This window comes from Sphaeramia orbicularis, chromosome 14 (assembly GCF_902148855.1).
Source record: "Sphaeramia orbicularis chromosome 14, fSphaOr1.1, whole genome shotgun sequence".
Taxonomy (NCBI): Eukaryota; Metazoa; Chordata; class Actinopteri; order Kurtiformes; family Apogonidae; genus Sphaeramia; species Sphaeramia orbicularis.
Window position 1 is genome coordinate 27,334,162 of NC_043970.1, and position 18,423 is coordinate 27,352,584.

Genomic DNA, 18,423 nt, shown 5'->3' on the forward strand with positions numbered 1-18,423 from the left:
TGTCACAAGCAGCATGGTGTGTTGATGGAAGTAAATATGGATCTTGCCAGGTCCCGCTTTCTCCAACACAGAATTGTGACATTGCATTCCAATAACGTAAAAGTCGGATAAAATGCGAAATAGCCTAACTGTACAGACTGATGTGACATTGTAAAACTTCAGATATGGAACACATATGAACATAGCCTGGGTCTGATTGTTGTCATTAAAAGTCAGATGTGGGTCACGTATGAATAAAAAGAGCCACTTTTTGCTGCAGTGTGAACATCGCCTAAGACGCAGATTGTATATATTAATATGTAAAGACCAGTTGAATAGTGTAATGTATGCCTGGTCTCACATATGCTGACTTATTTCCACACATTGTTATTTCTGCAAATAGGTCTGACTCGATCCACTGTCATTTTGGAACAGGGAGTAAGTCTGGTTTGTGTAGGTAGTTCATATTTTTTTAAACAAATTACACTTTGGCGGCTCTAAGTGCAGGACGTTGGCGTGAACTTGTTTTTGTGAAGCATTTGTATGTGATGAAACAGTAAGCCATGGCGTTAGAAAACAACTAAATGCCCGTAAATGAAAATTCCACATAGTAAGACAAATTACTTTGCCCTTTTCAGTGTGTGTAGTCGCAGCTCAGAGGATGCTGTTGTTTTCTCAATTAGTGAAAACAGTAATATGCAGAAAGCAGAAGTGGAGAATGAACGAGGAGAACTCAAATAGTCACCCAGTGGCAGCGTTACTCCATCAGTGTACATCCTGTGAACCAGACGTGTACATGTACCTACAACTACAGGCTTGTGGAGTGTAAATCCCACTAAAAATGCCAGTCAGTCAAATTCCGTGCATTTCCTCCAGAAAGTCATTTAATACAAAGTGTTTAAGTGGTTCCTGCTGACCAGTCCAATAGGGGGTCAAGTTTCTGTTGATGTGGTGGTCAAGCTGTGGTTCAGGGAGCATTAGGGGTCACACATCCTTTCCATCAACTGCTGCATGGGCTGACATGGAGAAATATGTGTGTACTGTGGATGTAAGAGAGCAGAGAGTGTGCATGTGCAGCAGTAGAGTAAGGGGAGAGGATAGGAGCTTCTAGTATGAGCTAAAAATAATTTTAGCAGCAGTGGTCTCTTTAGAAAATGACCTTCTGTTTTTGTTTTTGTATGTAGAAAACAGGGCTTTAACACTATAATGCCAGTCTTAATCTTTAGTTTTACACTATTTCAAGTTATATATGTACATATATAATAAAAAGTTCTTCAGATCTGTGACATAAACCTTGTTCTTCAAGAGATCAAGATGTTTATGTGTTATGATTAGGTTTATTTTCTCCAGTTCTGGAGACAGGAAGAAACAACGTCATCAGACCAAAAGCCATGCAACAATTAGAGGACAATCAGCTCCATCGAAAGCTTTTGAAAGCTTTCCAATGCTCTTTATTGTCTCAAGCTTTATAATATCCTTAAGTTCTTTTTTATTGCCATACAGTCTCACTGTAACAAAATGATCCATTTAGGATCATGTTAGGGGCTGGTTTAAGCCTGACTGATGTAAGATTGTTCGGTTAGAGATATCCAGAAATACAATTAGCTGGTGGTTAATAATTCAAATGTTTTTTTGTGCGGACTAGGAGTTGTGATTTTTTTAGGAGAAGTTTCTCTGCTTTGTGTTGCAGCAAAACATAATGACATTCACATTGTGACCCATAAATATGTAGTAGAATATATACCAGTAATCCAAACAATAGGCTCAAAAATTAACTGAGCAGAAACCAGAAGGAGGCAGGGACAAAGTATTTCAGTTCCTCTTCACTTTGTGTTTCCACGTAAAGGTATGTCACACACTTTTCCACAGAAGTGTGTCTTCACACACTGTCAGTATGGCAGTAATTTTCATGTAGTAACAGTTGGATTATTGAAGACTTATCTGAGGATATCACATGTCAGTTATGGTAAGAAAATAACTTGTAATGTCTCAAAGAAATATTTCAGTGAAGAAATCTGTTTTAGGGATTTGCTGTTGCTCTTGTTAATTCAGATGTTCATTCAAAGGGAATGTGTTTATTACCTTCACAGTGGTACACACAGATAAAAAGCATCTTAATAAAATTGTTGTGGACAGATGCAGGAAAAGCAGATAGATTATGTAGATGTAAATCATGCAAATAACTCGATGATCCAAGTTTTACTTTCAATTACATTTCAGTTGTAACCAGCCAAGTGGGTTTACCCTGTAGTGTTATTATGTATTTATTTGATCATTTTCAGCTTAAAAACTATATATGCTTCCAAGTCAAGTATTTATTGGTTCTTTTGTAGAAATAGATAGGAACCACAGAAACTGAATTCACAAAACTAGGTCCAGTGTTAAGTTGCAGCGGTCCAAGATTAAAACTCCAATTGGATAATGACAGTCTCTTAAATATGCAGATTTGTTCAGTCACTAAATCTCAGCGCTCACATAAAAAACTCAGTAAAGTTCAGGGAATTTAATTAGCCTTTGGGTAAACAGATGCAAATCTAATTTGGCTCTGTTCGGCAGGTTTGGATATATTTAAGCGCTTGGCACAGAGATATGCATAAACAACAACAAAAAAAAAACAAACAGAAAAAATAGGACAAGTTGAAGTTTCTTTGCCATACAATTTTATTTTCCCTTTGAACAGATTAACTTTTTTTTTTTTTTCTAACTACTTCCCTCCTTCCACATGCAGATCTACAGATACAACATCGGTTTAGTATCTGTCAATGACTTAAATTTCTTAACCTGGGACACTAATGAACAAGAGTATTCATTTGGTTAGTATCTTCATTCAGTGTTTTAAACACAAACAGTAAATCCATGTTATTTCTGCAGTGAACATCATCAGCTTCACCGTGCATAGCTGTAATATTTCTACTGTACGTAACAGAGCCAAATGTGGTACACAATGCTTGTAGGTTTCGCCACATGGGGTTATTATACAGTGGACTAGATACTGCATCTAGAGATGGTGGCGCCAATCTGGTTGCTATGGAAACAGGGATTGATTCATGGGTTGGGGGTCTTCAGAAACTCTGGAATATGTGATCTGTACAAAAGCAGCGAGTGATAAAAGTCAAAGTTCAGCCAGTGTGCTGTTGTTGGAGAGCAGGAGTATTCCTTGCTCACCCTTAAGGTTGGTTTTATTGTTGATGTAACGTCAGGATGGTAAAAAAGAACACACACCACCAATATTCTTCTCTCCCACGTTTTGATTCAGCGTAGAAAATTGATTGCTCACACATTTTCAAAGCATTGTGAAACATGCCGATGATGCTACATCTAATGATTCCAGGTCGGTGAATACAAACATCATTTGTGCCCACATGGGTAATGATGTTTGTGCACGTTTGAAGGTTCCCAGAAAGAAACATGAGGAGGGTTTTAATGTCAGCAGTCCTGGCACCATCCAGACTGTGCACAGAAGCTGCTCTATGTCCTCGTGTGTCAGATGGGGAACCACACACTGCCGGAAACGAAGTCGGGGAGAGAAGAGAGGACCAACCAGAGCTGGTTAAATAGATGCATGGTTTGGTTTCATATACTTGTTTTTAGTGTGTATGTTTAATTACATGCCTGTCTGGAGTTAAAGATTCATTCATTCAAGGTCAGGCCATTGCTGTTGTTTTTGCCCCGCCCCCTGAAGGGGAGGCAAGGGGTATTGTTTTTGGTTTGGTTTGTTTGTTTCTTTGTTTGTTCATTTCTTTGTTTGTTTGTTTGTTAACACTCTAGCAGCAAAACTATTGGTTGAATTCATACCAAATTCTGTTTATAGATTGCCAGTGACCCAGAATAGATCTGGTCACATTTTGGGAAAAGTAGTAAAATTTCAGATTTTTTATGAATTTTATTAATTGTTTTTTTTCTCCCATTTACTTATAATGGGCAAAATTTCAAATATCTATAAAAACATCAATTTTGTTTCAATTTGCTTCAATCTTGATACATATATAGAGGCAATTGTTATGCTGACATCACCACACATAGACAGGATGACATCAGCTGGATCCATTCCAAAATAAGCTGCAATACGTGCAAGAGGCGGGGTTAGTTGTGCCTGGAACCACTTGTTGTGAATTGAAATCAGAGAAAATTGAAATGCACATTCTGTGAATTTAGAGAAATACAATGAGTGTGAAAGTTTTGTTAAAGCATGTGATCATTTCTAGAGCTAAGGGAAAAAGTACATTAAACAGAATAATGCAGTATTTCTGAACCAGACTTGTGCATTACATTGCATATGACGTACAGAGGAAATGAAGAAAATAAAATATTACACTTGAAAGTTGGAATAAAATATTTTTTCCTTCTCTCATGAAATGATGGTGACAATGTGATGTGTTCTTGATAGTTTAACTGGAACGCAGAGGTGATTACTAATGTGTATAAATAGGTATAAAAAGAGGAATGTGTCTGGAAACAAAATTACCCCAACTTTACAGGCAACAGTGAATTATTTTCTTTTTTTTTTCTTTGTTTTCCTTGCTATAGCCTAACTGTTCATGTCAATTTAAAATGTCCTTTTCAAAAAAATTCAAAATGCGTCAAATTATCTGCTTTAAACTTGTGTGGGTGACTTAAATGTCACTGGGAGGTAAATCAGCTCAGGTTATAACCAAATCCGGGCATATTTTATAAAGGCCTTGAAATATTAATATGTCTCAAAGGTTATGCTGTTGTTATTAAAGTTACAGCCTCAGACTAAATCCAATAGATTTTCTATATATAACACAAGCTTTCATAAGTTTTTAGTGCTTCAAAACAACTCTTGGATGGCAGCTGTTCTGTATTTATGACCCCTTTAAGTCAACCAACAACACTGTTATTGACTATAAAAAGAAACAAGCAAAGAGGATGAAATGCTGAATCAGACAGTAACAATAACAATCTACCTGGACACGATGTGAAGCTTAATTCAAGCTTGCTCCTTTTTTGAAGATCCAGCTGATTCTGATTAGTATTTACACAAAATCTGCAAAATTTCCCTGCAGCGTAACAAACTGATTCGTAAATTATAGTTCACACACAGACATCGAAACACATCAGCATAATATTGAAACTACTGATCTAAGGGTACTGAGCAATAAATAAATATAGTACTTGCAGGTTTTGGTTACGGCTTCATGGAGTATTATCACAGCAAAATAAAAACATTTAACTGTTTCTTATCTTGCTCCTCCTCACTGTGAGAAAGTGAACAAAAGGAAGGAAGGGAAACAAAGATTTCTTGTGACTTCCTCACTTAACCCATCGACTTTTATCTGAGTCTGTTTGTGTCTATGGGGATTTCACTGCCTTATGAGGACAACATTCTTGCCCAAATTGTTAAATTTGAGTTTTAAGAGTTGTTTTAATCCTAAAGATGGGTTAATATCAGGGTTTAGACATGTTATGGTTGTGGTAACTCTGCAGGAAATAAATGCAAGTCAATGAAACGTAACTTAACGACATGGAAACACACCATATATACGCGAAAGGTTTTTTTTGGGTAGAAGCTCTCCACCGCTGCACCTGCTCTTCAGGCTGCAAGCGAGAGAGAGAGAAAGTAGATGCATGTGAACAGGCAGACAGGAAGAAGTGTTGTACCTTATTGAGAGCAGCAAAAGGTTTCGGCTTTAGTTGATTGACGTCAGTTTGGTCAAAGACCTAACGATGACAGGAACTGGCTTAACTAAACCTAAACAAAATACACTTCACTGGTAAGTTACATTCTTATAAACAAAATTCTTAGATTGTGACATAAAAAGGAAGAAAGTGGTTGATACTTTGCACTGATCTGTTGCCTTTAAATGTCTTCACATCTTTTTTAGTTTTACCTCAAATATTGTCTTCTATTTTGCTGTATTGGTGCACAATAATTCTGTGTATTTTAATGTTGGTGCAGCATCAAACAGCAACCTGATCTGTCTGTTTGTATATGAATGTTGTGTGAGTGTGGGAGACAGTTTACATGTATTTCTCTTGTACTGTATGTTGGCACACTTTCAATATGCCAGGAAGCCCCCCCTCCTCCTCCTTTGTTAATACTGTCTATTGTGAGCGTGTGCAGGGTGGATGTGCGCCGCATTAAGTCTGCTATGGAACTATTTAGGGAAACTTTGGAACGGAAGGTGTGTGAAGGAAAGAATAATAATGAACGAAAACAGAAAACAAAGGTACAAGGCATTACTCAACAATAAAACTCACATCAGACCTGCCTGCTACTTGGTAGTTGGAGTTCAACACTTTGTTATCAAAGAGGCTTAAGAGGCTTCTTCAGTGCAGAGTGTTTCTGTGTGTTGACAAGCTGCTGAGAGCTGAATATAAAGCTGTCTGTTAACATAATAGTAGTATGGAGGAATGGTGGACACAAGTAGAAAGTACACGTACTATGTTGCTTTAATTTTTAGGTATCTACACTACCAGTCAAAAGTTTGGATTCACCTGGTTTTTCTTTATTTTCATGACTATTTACATTGTAGATTCTCACTGAAGGCATCAAAACTAAGAATGAACACAAATGGAATTATGTAGTTAAAAAACATGTAACTTAAAGCATGTTTTATATTTTAGATTCTTCAAAATAGCCACATTTTGCTTTTATTACTGCTTTGCACATTCTTGGCATTCTCTCGATGAGCTTCATGAGGTAGTCAAGTCTTAAAGGAGTTCCCGGTGATGCTGAGCACATACACTACAAACAAAAAGTTAAGGATATTTTAAAAAAATTTTGTCATTTTTTTATTCATTTTTGCCATTTGTAAATAAAACTATGTCTGGTCATTAAAAAAATGTGTTTCAATTCAATTCACACACAGAAAAGTTAAAAGAGCTCTGCAAGAATCCCAACTGAAAAAAATAGCCCCAAAATTAAAGATATCCTTAACTTTTTGTTTCTAGTGTAGTTGGCTATCTGCGGTCCATCTCATGCCATTTAAATGAGAAGGTGAGTCCAAACTTATGACTGGTAGTCTATACCTATATTTTAACACAATTATTTTCCTCACAGTTTCAAAGCATTTTATAATCATTGACTGATTTCAACCTGGAGGAGAAAATAACCCATAAAAAAGCATGACAAAGATATTAAAAAGACACAAGCCGAGACAAAACAGACATGAAGTAGAGTCTGGACAGTGGAGAAAGTTCATCCTCACAGTTTGAGCTCTGCTGCTGATACTGAAAATTAATTCATTTTTGGAAGAAAGTTAATGTTCATTATTTCCAGTAAATTGGTTTTATGGTTTAAATGTCATCACCTTATCTTCAAATGACATGAGGTTACGATCATTCTCCACAGAAAAAGTCAGTAAAAATGTCTACTTTTTACTTTATACTTGGAGTTCATTCTACAGCTTCAACTTTTTCACTTTTAGTAAGTAAAAAAAATAAGTAAGAAAAGTTTATTTACGCAGCACCTTTCAAAAAATAAGTTACAAAGTGCATTAGAAGAGAAAAACTCAAGAGCAGATTGCAAAGCATACATAGTAAACACACAATACTTAAAATAGAAGCATAAAAACAATAATTTAAGACCTGTTTTAAGAACAGCAAAATATATTATTAACTGAATGTAAAAACAATTATTGACAGCCACTGTCATTTGTAAAACTGCATGGGTTTTAATTGTGAATCAATGTTTCAGAAGATGACAGCATTTCCATGTTCACTATGGAGCCTGTGAATGTCCACATGGGTCATATCTGATGACCAGGAAAAGCTGAGAAACTGCCTTTTACCTGAATTATTGATATGTATTAATAGGATCAGTGGTTCAGAAGTTATTCAGCATTTTAAATCAGTAGATGGTTGTGGCTGCTGGCAGCTGTTTAGGTCTTTTGGGGTTAAAAAAAGGAGTTTGTGTCGGGGCCTAGATTTTACGGTGAGAATGAAAGAAGCACAATAACCCTGTAGATTTATAAAAATTTATTACAAAATGATGTTTCAAATTGAAGTGAACAACCAACAATAATCAGCAATGATCAGCACACAGATTCAGAGACAAGTCTCGCTGTTTGGCCAAACAGGGTGCAGTCTGCTAAGACTGGACACAGACACACAGAAGTCAAAGAGCCTTTATGCTGTGCAGGTCACGTATGCATATTTACCTATGTTCCATAACATGTCCCTACAGTATCTAGTTTTGACTAGATTTTATTGATTTGCTCAGTATCTTAAGCATAGCAAGTATAGTCTAAAATCATCAGAATGACAAGTACAAAGTTTAAACAAAATGAATCAGCAATAGTTTGTTTTCCTTCCACACTTTGCATTGCTGAAATAATATCCAGTGGTAGATTATACGATAGTTTTGGCCCCAGCACAGTCTCCGCTCATGTTTAGTTGTACCAAGGGTGCAATAAGCAAACCATGCTCCGCCGACATGACCTTTACCGTAGTCAAACAGTGGAATCAGTCCTTCTAATTTTAATAACCCTTTTTTAAAATAACAAATATCTGTACTTCTGCTAGAGTAAAGGATCTGACACCTCTGATGGTGAGAGAGATTCTAACTCCTCTTCCTCTGTTTTTGTGTTCAGGTGGCCAGTGGAGGACAACAAAAGGATGAGTGCAGACTAAAGGACACCATGCTAGTAGGGTTAATACCGACAGAGCCTCTCCTCCACAGAGGACATCGAGTCCATCTCCAGTGATGATCACACTCCTCTCATCCTCACTCCACAGGAAGGACCACCCCACAACTGGAGTACCACCTCATCACACATATGCACACCTGGGGGAGGCCTGCAATGAGCTGCACATTCTCCTCAACTGAAGCGTTTTCATTTTCACACACCTACTTGTTATTACAAAGTGTTTCGACTCACAGAGACATCCGTGGTAACACAGAGGTGGAGAGAGATCAGCTGTCTTAAGTGGTGTGAATAGGCACTATATTAGCTGCTTTCTCTCAGTGGGGTTTGTTGTCTTTGAGCACATCATTCCCGTTTCACACCAGCACCATAGAGCCCACAACACAAATTTAACAGAAAGAGGAGAAAATTCTGGAGCAGACTGGAAAAAGCATTGTCAGACTGGTTTCTCAGGCACCATGCAGTCAGATGACCTCTTCATCCGTAAGTTTCGGCGTCAGAATGTGCGCCCTCCAATTGCCACTGTCAACTTTGACCCCAAGCGGGATGCAGGTGTGGTGGAGTGGCCGCCCAGGAGGGACGGCGATGGAACTGACGGGGACAGTCTCACCCCCAGCCGAGTGGGGCTGAACCTCCGGGCGGTGGGACGGGGCCACATCATGCAGAGGAGTAACAGCGATGTGACTTTAGGGGACTTGGACTCATCCGGGAAGGCAGGGGGGAAAGCGGTCCGGGTCGTAGGTGAAAAGGTGGGTGTGGGGGCTCAGGGGGACTCAGGTTTGCTACACAGGGAATATGGCAGCCTGTCCTCCCTGGAGAGACAGACTCAAGCCCAGGAGGCAGGCACAGACGATCAGGGTCCACTGAGTCCGAACGCCCTCCGCTTCAAGGACCCCTTCCTGCTTTTAGGTCTCCAAGGAAACCCTCCAGAGCCAGATGGATTTTTCAGGGGTCTCTCTGCTTCAGTGGGAGACTCCCCAAAACCTGCAAAGCCGCCGAAACCTGAAGGTCTTAACAAGAAGGCCAAACCTATGCCCTGTTCGATTCCTCAGCCAGGTCCATATGATAACATCGGGGGCGGAGCCTGGGTAAGGAACTTTGCCCACTATGATGTTCAGAGCATCCTGTTTGACCTCACAGAAGCAGCCACAAACAGAGACAGCATCGGGCGCAAAAAGAACATCACCTCGGGGGCTTCAGCCGCCTCACAGCTGAGGCCCCTCTCCCAGGCCAACTCATCCTCACCTGCACAGGGCGGGGGAGGCAACGGGGGGAGCGCAGATGACCCTGAGCAGTCGCTACTCCTCGACGAAGGTGACGGGAATGATAACGAACTTTTGCTCAGCTGCCCCCACTTCCGCAATGAGACAGGGGGCGAACAGCAGGTGGGTCTCTGTCGGTCCCAAGGCAGGCGGGGGCTCTGGTCCAGCCTGCGGACCCCCAACGATGCAGTGTCAGTCCTGGAGGAGCCCCGAGAGAGTCACGTCCAACAGCAGGGCAAGAGCAACTACTTCATAGAGCATGCAGATCTGGGAGCCCATTACTATCGCAAATACTTCTACATGAAAGGTATGTGTCACACTGCAGTACCAGGGTGGTTCTGAACATCTCCTTGGAGTTTTGTAAAATTGTTCATGGTCATTTATGAGTATGAAAAATAAATATCACAGGAATAAATGTCCAATAACTGTCTAGCTTAAGAATAAGAGGAAATAATATGTACAATGGTGTTTGAAACTGTGAATAAACTGCCAGTAAATGTCTTTAATAAATCATGACCAAACAAACACATTTCAGTTTTAGTGATGGAATGTTTAATTTTTACTCAAGTAATAAGCACAAATGTGAGGGTCTTGCACTTTTATGCAGCTTTTGCATCCAAGACACAAATATTGTACTTTATATCCATTTTGATTTAACAGTTATAAGTACTTTTCCAATTACAGTTTTTCATCTTCTTGTCCAGTGAAAACCACAAATCTCCAAAAGTAGGAATGTTTGAGATAAAGTGAAGTATGTAGTGTTTCCTCAATGGGTTGAGAAAACTCTTGTTCTTCATAAACTAAATAAACTCTTGGAATAAACCCATTTGGATTTCACAAAAGCTTGGAATGGCTGTTTTTGTGAGCTCAAAAAAGATATGTGTTGCAGTCCTACAAATATATAATAGTCTTCCAGCATATGGAGTATTTATGTCAATTACACCGCATTACATAAAATAGTTTAAATGAGAGCTCAACCTTAAATATCTACAGCAGTAAAATGAAGCATACATATTCATGCAGCATAAATATAACTGAATAGTCCTCACACACTTTTACTTAAGGTTTTAAATGCAGAGCTCTTAACTGTGGTGTATTTTCATATTGTGTTATTACCACGGCTTCAATACTTCTTCCACTGTTAATTCTTTGTCTTTTCCTATTATTTTAATGTCAAATCAGTTACATTTTTTTGACTGTTAACATTTGTATTTATCCGATTGTCTTATCACAGAGCATCAGAATTTTTTTGGCATGGATGATCGCCTCGGCCCAGTGGCGATCAGCTTCCGTAGGGAGGAGAAGGAGGGATCCAGCGGAGCTCAGTACAATTACAGAATCATCTTTCGCACCACTGAGGTAAAGTAGCACTATGTTTTTTCAAAGCTGTCCTCAGGTTCAGTATCTGTGAAGTTGATTTGACTACATGTGATGAGTGCAAATCCTCTGTGCAGATGAAAACACTGCGAGGTTCAATCTTAGAAGAGTCGGTGCCCTCTGCTGCTCGTCACACGACTCCCAGAGGCTTGTCTCCCAAGAGGCTCCTGGAGTTCATCATGCCTGAGCTGAACCTGCACTGTCTGCGCTTGGCCTCCAACTCCCCCAAAGTCCGAGACACCCTGCTGAAGCTCGACGAACAGGGGGTGAGTTAAAGAGAGAGGAAAAGACTGTTGAATGTGTGTGTGTGGGAAACTGAGTACCTGAGTTTTCATATAATGTATCATCAGAAAAGAGTGTGGGGAGTCAAAAGATGTCTGTAACTTTAAAACAAGGGTGTCAAACATCTGGCCCATGACCCAAAACCGGCCCACCAAATGGTCTTGTCTGGCCTATGGGATAAATTTGTGAAATGCAAAAAACTACACTGAAGATATTGACAATCAAGGGTGTCAAAATAGTTATAGTTCAGGGGCCACATACAGCCACATTTGATCTGAAGCAGGTTGAACCAGTAAAATAAGAACATAATACTTAATAAATAATGACAACTTCAAATATTTTATCTGTTTTAGTGTAAAAAAAGGGAAGTTACATGAAAATGTTACACTTACAAATTGTACTTTCACAAAAAATGTGAATAACCGATATATACAATGTCTTAAGAGAAGTAAATGCAATTTTAACACTATTATGTGTGTTACTAAATGTTTTGTGCCTTTCTAGATCCTATGATCTGTAAGTTGCAATGCACATGTGAAAATGATAAACTGAGACATGATATTGTTAAAATTGCACTTATTTTTCCCATGAAAATTCAGGTTGTTCATGGTTGTTCATGTTATTCACATTTTTTTAAAGCATACTTTGTAGATGTAAACATTTTCATCATGTATTTAATTTTTTTTTTTTTTCATTCTAAACCATAGAAAAAAGTTTAGAGTTGACATTATTTTAGGTTATTATGGTATTATTTTTTTTAGTTTGAGATCATATTGAGCTGTATGTGGCCCCTTATCTAAAATGCCCCTGCTTTAAAAAGTCATGTCTTAGTTCTAACTAGAAATCCTGATTAGTTGTATTGAGCTGTTCTGTGTTTATTCTTCTACATCTGACATGAGACTGCATCTAATGAGTATTTTCATCAGTTCTTAGCCCATCCATTAGTTTAGTTTTGACTCAAAGGTGGGTTGTGGGCTCATGAATGGGTGACAGGGAGTATGATCAAGAAAAACAACATTTAAGCAGCTATTTGATGTTGTACATTTATTGGACGTGGAGTTGGTCGGCTGTCGTCATTCCCATCATTTGATCTAAATATGACGTGAAAGTTTATCCTTAGTTTGTTGTAGGTAAAAAGGGGAAAGTGCAAACGTGACCCTGATGGTTAAATATGGATTTATGTGCACTGATGATGGAAAGGGACTGACACAAAATTGATGTTTCATTCAGTGTAAAAACAGCTCCCATAAATGTCTCTTAGCTCTTTTCTAGTATCAGCAGTACTGAATTACAATGTTAACTGTTTATTATTAGATTAATGTGCTCTTAATGCAGGGATGAAACTATATGCATATTCTGCTTTTTTATATGATGATGTTTTATATCAATGTACCACACTGTCATATTTTTTAAAATTTTATTTAGGGCTGTCATAATTAACACATTAACGCAGATTAATCCGTCATCATGATTCATATGATTAAGAATTTTAATGCAGTTAACCCATCTGCAGCGCAGAATGACTCTGAACGTTTGGGGCAGTTTGATCAAGTAGAGTTAGCGTCATGCATGTGCAAATGGGCAGTTGATCCGGTAGTGACAGGCAGCAGAACCAACCGATAAAGATGGAGAAGCTAAACAGCATGTTGGCCCTCTGGATGGAAATATGAGGACAGAAAAACCCAAGAAGGAACAATTGTATCAAGTTGTTTTGTTTCAAGTTGTTTTGTTGAAACTGTTCAAGATGTTTAATAAACACGTTAAGTGCATATATATTCCCTTCTTTCCTGAGTCTGTTTGCTCATGCAAAATGAAATGCAATTAATATAGATTAAAAATGAATAATATTTAATCATGATTAATTGAAATTAATCCACAGAAACCCTGTGATTAATCTGCTTAAAAATTTTAATCGTTTGACAGCACTAATTTTATTTATTAATTTATTTATTTTACAGGATTTGTATAAAATTGTATCACTTTTTAATGAGAATGGGCAGGGTAGTATCATGGAATGTTTACACCATTAATGTTGGAAGACTAGCAAGTGTATTTAAGTCTGTTTATAGTAATTATTAGTGACTTAATGCCAGTAATATCACTAAAAGTGTTCATTTGGACAGCTTCCTGCAGAGATGTATGGAGTGTGTTTTAAAGGAAGGGTGAAGTCACCCCATTTTTCACATCTTGCATTTTGTCTTATATCTGCAAATTTGTCTTTTTGTTCTATTGTCAACATTTCCCAGCCCTAAATGCCTAAATTGTTAGATAAAGACACAAAAAGCAACAAAACAGAAATGTAATTATTTTGATGAAGACAACAAAAGTGAGTTTTAGATGCAATAACCATGATTGGAACATACAGATAATATTATTACAGATAAACTGTACATGCTGGAGGAGACGAGTCTTTGTTTATAGGGCCGCGTACATTGCAGCTGCTGTACATTAAACCCACCCATTGCTTTCAGCTCCAACTGTGAGGTTTACTAGTTCAGAAAAGGAATGAATGCTTTGTGTGACCTCGTCTGTTTGAAGCTGCAGCCGCCTGAACTCCACCAGGGCAAGTGTTTGGTGAAAGTGATGATATACTGGAGGAAAATAGGATCCGCAAGCCAGTGTCTACTGCACATGTGTATATAATGTTATAGACTCATGAGTTTAAACTTTTCTACATTTTACCCCTGAACAGTTCAACAGTTTGTGTATGTTTCTATAACAACCTTGCGTAAAGGGTGAAGATAACCATAATCTTTACTCCTCTGTCTTCTTCTGCAGCTGAATTTCCAGCGAAAGGTTGGAGTGATGTACTGCCGCGCTGGACAGAGCTCAGAGGAAGACATGTACAACAACGAGAGCTCCGGTCCGGCGTTTGAGGAGTTTCTGGATCTTCTGGGGGAGCGTGTGCGACTGAAGGGCTGGGAGAAATACCGAGCTCAGCTGGACAACAAGAGTGAGCTGAAAACATGCACCACACCCTGATCTATTGGCTGTATCTCACCTTGTCGCAAAACCATTATCCAAAGGGCATCAGTGCACCACTGAAAGCCAAAGATAACTCCTATCTAGCCACATGTAATCTGAGTAATGCCTGCAAAATAGCATAGTCACTGCTGATTATCTCCGAGCTGTTTTCCCTTCAGTGAACAGCAGAGCGCAGGAAATGGGACAGATTTTACCTTGGATGTGACAGTTTGAGTCTTTCAGTTGGCGACATTAACTGATCTTGCTAAAGCTCTACCTATCTGTCTCTGTGTGTGTTTTTATGTCTCTTCTACAGCTGATTCGACCGGGACACACTCTCTCTACACACGTTACCAGGACTATGAGATTATGTTTCATGTGTCTACTATGCTGCCCTACACAGCCAACAACACACAACAGGTAAAACAAAACCATGTACGTTACAGCCATCATGTATGAGGGTTTATGGCACAGGTGTCAAACATGCGACCTGGGGGCCAAATCCAGCCCGCCAAAGGGTCCAGTCTGGCCCGCAGGATGAATTTGTGAAATACAAAAATTACCCTGAAGATATTAACAATCAGTGGTGTCAGAATCATTTTAATTCAGGTTCCACGTACAGACACATACAGTCCAATTAGATTTCAAGTGGGTCAGACCAGTAAAATATTATCATAATAACCTATAAATAATGACAACCCCAAATTCTCTCTTTGTGTTTTTTGGTGTGAAAAAGTAAAATTACATGAAAATGTTTACATTACCAAACTATACTTTTACAAAAAATGTGAATAACCTGAACAAATATGAACAAATGGAAATGTCTTAAGTAAAGTAAATGCAATTTTATCAATATTCTGCCTGATACTAAATGTTTTGTGCAATTGTAATGCACATGTGTAAATGATAAACTGATAAACCGAGGCATAATATTGTTAAAATTGCACTTGTTTTTCTTAAGATAATTCAAGTTGTTCAAGTTGTTCAGATTTTTAAGGAAACTTTGTAGATGTAAACCTGATCATAATATAATTTTTCTTTTTTCACTGTTATTATTTTACTGTTCCGGCCCACTTCAGATCAAATTGGGCTGAATGTGGCCCCTGAACTAAAATGAGTTTGACACCCCTGGTTTATGGTGTAGAGGTGCTTTTACAAAACCAAGATTATCTCTTTTTTGGTCCTTATTCATATTAAAGAAATTGTACTAGACTCAGTGAAACTTGCTTTGCTGATTTTCGTTCATCATCTCATGCTTTAGAAAAACTCTTCAACAAGCATGACTTAAAAATCCTGCCCCCCAGTGTTCACTCCCACCATGGAGGTATTCAGTGACGCCTCTTAGGCAGCCTTTGTGTTCGGCTCACTGTACTGCTTTATATGGAGCATCTGCTCATAATGCTATTATAGATTAAAGGTTAAAAAACAGACTGAGGACAAAGCCCTGCAGCCTCTTTGTTCTTATCTGTATTGTATTTGAATGTTTTTACCTTAATTTCAGGCAGATTTAATCATTTTACTCTTGTATATTTAAATTAATGAAAAATCATTTCTCATGGGATTTTCTCATTAATATCAATGGCGATTCTATTTTCTTCTAAATATACTAACAGCTCTCTTGTTCGATTTGTATTAACTATAAGTTCTTCTATTCACCCCTTTTCTGTGAACAGCATCCACTTCTAATTTCTTCCTCTTCTCTTTATTTTACTATTATGTAATGACTCCTGTCAGCTTATTTAATCATTTTCTCTTTGTGTTTATGTTTTTCTTCAGTTGCTAAGGAAGCGACACATCGGTAACGACATCGTGACAATCGTGTTTCAGGAGCCAGGCGCGCTGCCCTTCACTCCAAAGTCGATCCGCTCACATTTCCAACATGTTTTCATTATTGTTCAGGTTCATGAGCCCTGCACAGAAAACACCTACTACAGGTATGATCGGATCCTGTCAACCATTCTATTAAATGTATCCATATTAATCATATATTTTGGCCTTTTTATTTGTCACATATGTAAATCAGTATAAATCAGTAGATATATGCAGAACATTCTTTGAGTTTATATCCTGATAAATGTGACAGAGCTCACGGAGAAACATAAAGTCAGCTGTGCACCACTGCAGCAAAATGCCGTGCAGTATAAATGTCTCTAATTCTGGGGAGCACTGCGAAACACTTTCTCACTCTGAAAATGAGACGTAGATAGATACAATGCCTCAGCTGTACTTTCTTTCTCAATCTATCATTCTTCTTTTTCTATGTCCCTCTCAGGGTGGCTGTGACACGCTCTAAAGACATCCCATTATTTGGCCCACTGTTCCCTAAGGGTGCCCGTTTCCCTCGCTCGCCTGCCTTTAGAGATTTCCTCCTGGCTAAGGCAGTTAATGCTGAAAACGCTGCAGAGAAGTCAGAGAAGTTTCGCTCCATGGCCACTAGGACACGACAGGAATACCTGAAGGACCTGGCTGAAAATTATGTGACCACCACACCCATCGACTCCTCCACCAAGTTCCCCCTGCTTTCCCTGGGGGGAAAACGTAAAGACAAGTTGAAGGGCGCCAAAGGAGCTGAGCTGCACAGTGCTGGTGCGTTGGTGTGGGCTGTGATGGTCAACAGTGGAGATGAAGGGGAGGCAGGAGAGCACAAACTCCCCTGTCTGCTCGGGGTGTCGGCTGAGTCAGTGGTGCTGATTGAAAGGTGCACACGCAGGGTGGTGTTTAACTGCTCCTGTCGTGATGTCATTGGCTGGAAGGCAGTGACAGAGACTAAAGAGGGCGGGCCTTGCTTGGATATCTTCTATGAACGTGGCGAGTCAGTGTCGATCAGTGTGATGGAGACTCAGGCAGAGGAGATACGAGAGGTGGTGCAGAGGCTAGAGGTAGGGGATTCGACTTCCTGCTTATTGCAGATTTAAGGTCATGCTTTAGATGTTTTATGTCACTTTAAATGTATCTTCTCTTCTTCTGCAGCTGGTCACCCGAGGCTGTGAGGCACTAGAGGTCACACCACTTCGAGATGGAGTAGGTCAACCGGGCTTCCTAATGAATGAGGAGGGCTTTGTAACAGAGCTGCAGCGGTTCTGTTATGCTGAGAGTGGGGGTCTGCAGCTGTGGGCTCGTGTGGTGCGGCTATGTGGCCACTCCCTGGTTCACCTCAGCCCAGAGGAGAGGACCCGGCTGCTCCGCACCGCACACAAGATCCACATCACTGTTATCCCACCGGACGAGAACGGCAAACCTCGCAGGTGGGTTAATCTGCAGATAAGAAGAAAGAATGGGGAATGAATGGGTCAAAGGTGGAGAACAGGCTGGAGAGAGAGTCACAAGCCCACATCCTAAAAATGATGTATAGAAAAGTCATTGTGTTATATCGAAAAGTCATCATGCACTCTCATAATTAGTGGAAAATGTTTTAACTACGATTGAATAAACTGCATTTTTATTTAGACACATCATGCTTTTTTTTTTTACACATTTACTCTGTCAAAACCACACTGGCTTTTTACAACTTAGCTATTTAATATATCAATATTAGCACTTAGCTTAAACCATTGAAGTATTGAATTTTTGCATCCCGCAGTCTTTTTGTTGACCACAAAATAGTCTTTAAAGCCAAATATGAGAATGCAGAGTATCCATCCATCTGTGATATGCGCTGAAAAACCCACTTTCATGAAAGGCAATTGACGGACGGATATGACTGCTTCACAGTATATTGGTGCTCATGAATTCAAGAATATTAAAGGTTCAATATCTATAATTTGCACATATTAGGAGCCAGTGGTTTGTTCATGTTTGCAGACTCTATTTTTAAGCTAATAGCAGTGAGTCCTGCTGCTGTAGAGGAGCAGAACAGAGGCAGTGGGACACTCAAGAGTGAGAATAATGATTTTTTTCAGAACAAGTCTACATAAAAATCAGTGCCCAGAGTGTTATCCTGGACAAAGGCA

General features: G+C 39.1%; 1 protein-coding gene across 6 annotated transcripts in view; it reads left to right on the forward strand.

Moving 5' to 3' along the window:
- sipa1 (signal-induced proliferation-associated 1) overlaps positions 1-18,423 on the forward strand; it is a 44,182-nt gene that overhangs the window by 13,503 nt on the left and 12,256 nt on the right. For 5 of the 6 annotated variants that reach the window (XM_030153985.1, XM_030153986.1, XM_030153983.1 and 2 more), the window contains 8 exons: positions 8,535-10,157; positions 11,085-11,209; positions 11,305-11,493; positions 14,288-14,462; positions 14,790-14,893; positions 16,250-16,407; positions 16,746-17,352; positions 17,444-17,718. In XM_030153985.1, coding sequence (XP_030009845.1) covers positions 9,047-10,157; positions 11,085-11,209; positions 11,305-11,493; positions 14,288-14,462; positions 14,790-14,893; positions 16,250-16,407; positions 16,746-17,352; positions 17,444-17,718 — 2,744 coding nt within the window. In that variant the 5' untranslated portion in view covers positions 8,535-9,046. Of the gene's footprint in view, positions 1-5,617; positions 5,715-8,534; positions 10,158-11,084; positions 11,210-11,304; positions 11,494-14,287; positions 14,463-14,789; positions 14,894-16,249; positions 16,408-16,745; positions 17,353-17,443; positions 17,719-18,423 lie in introns of those variants that run through there. The other variant, XM_030153984.1, reaches the window with a different exon arrangement.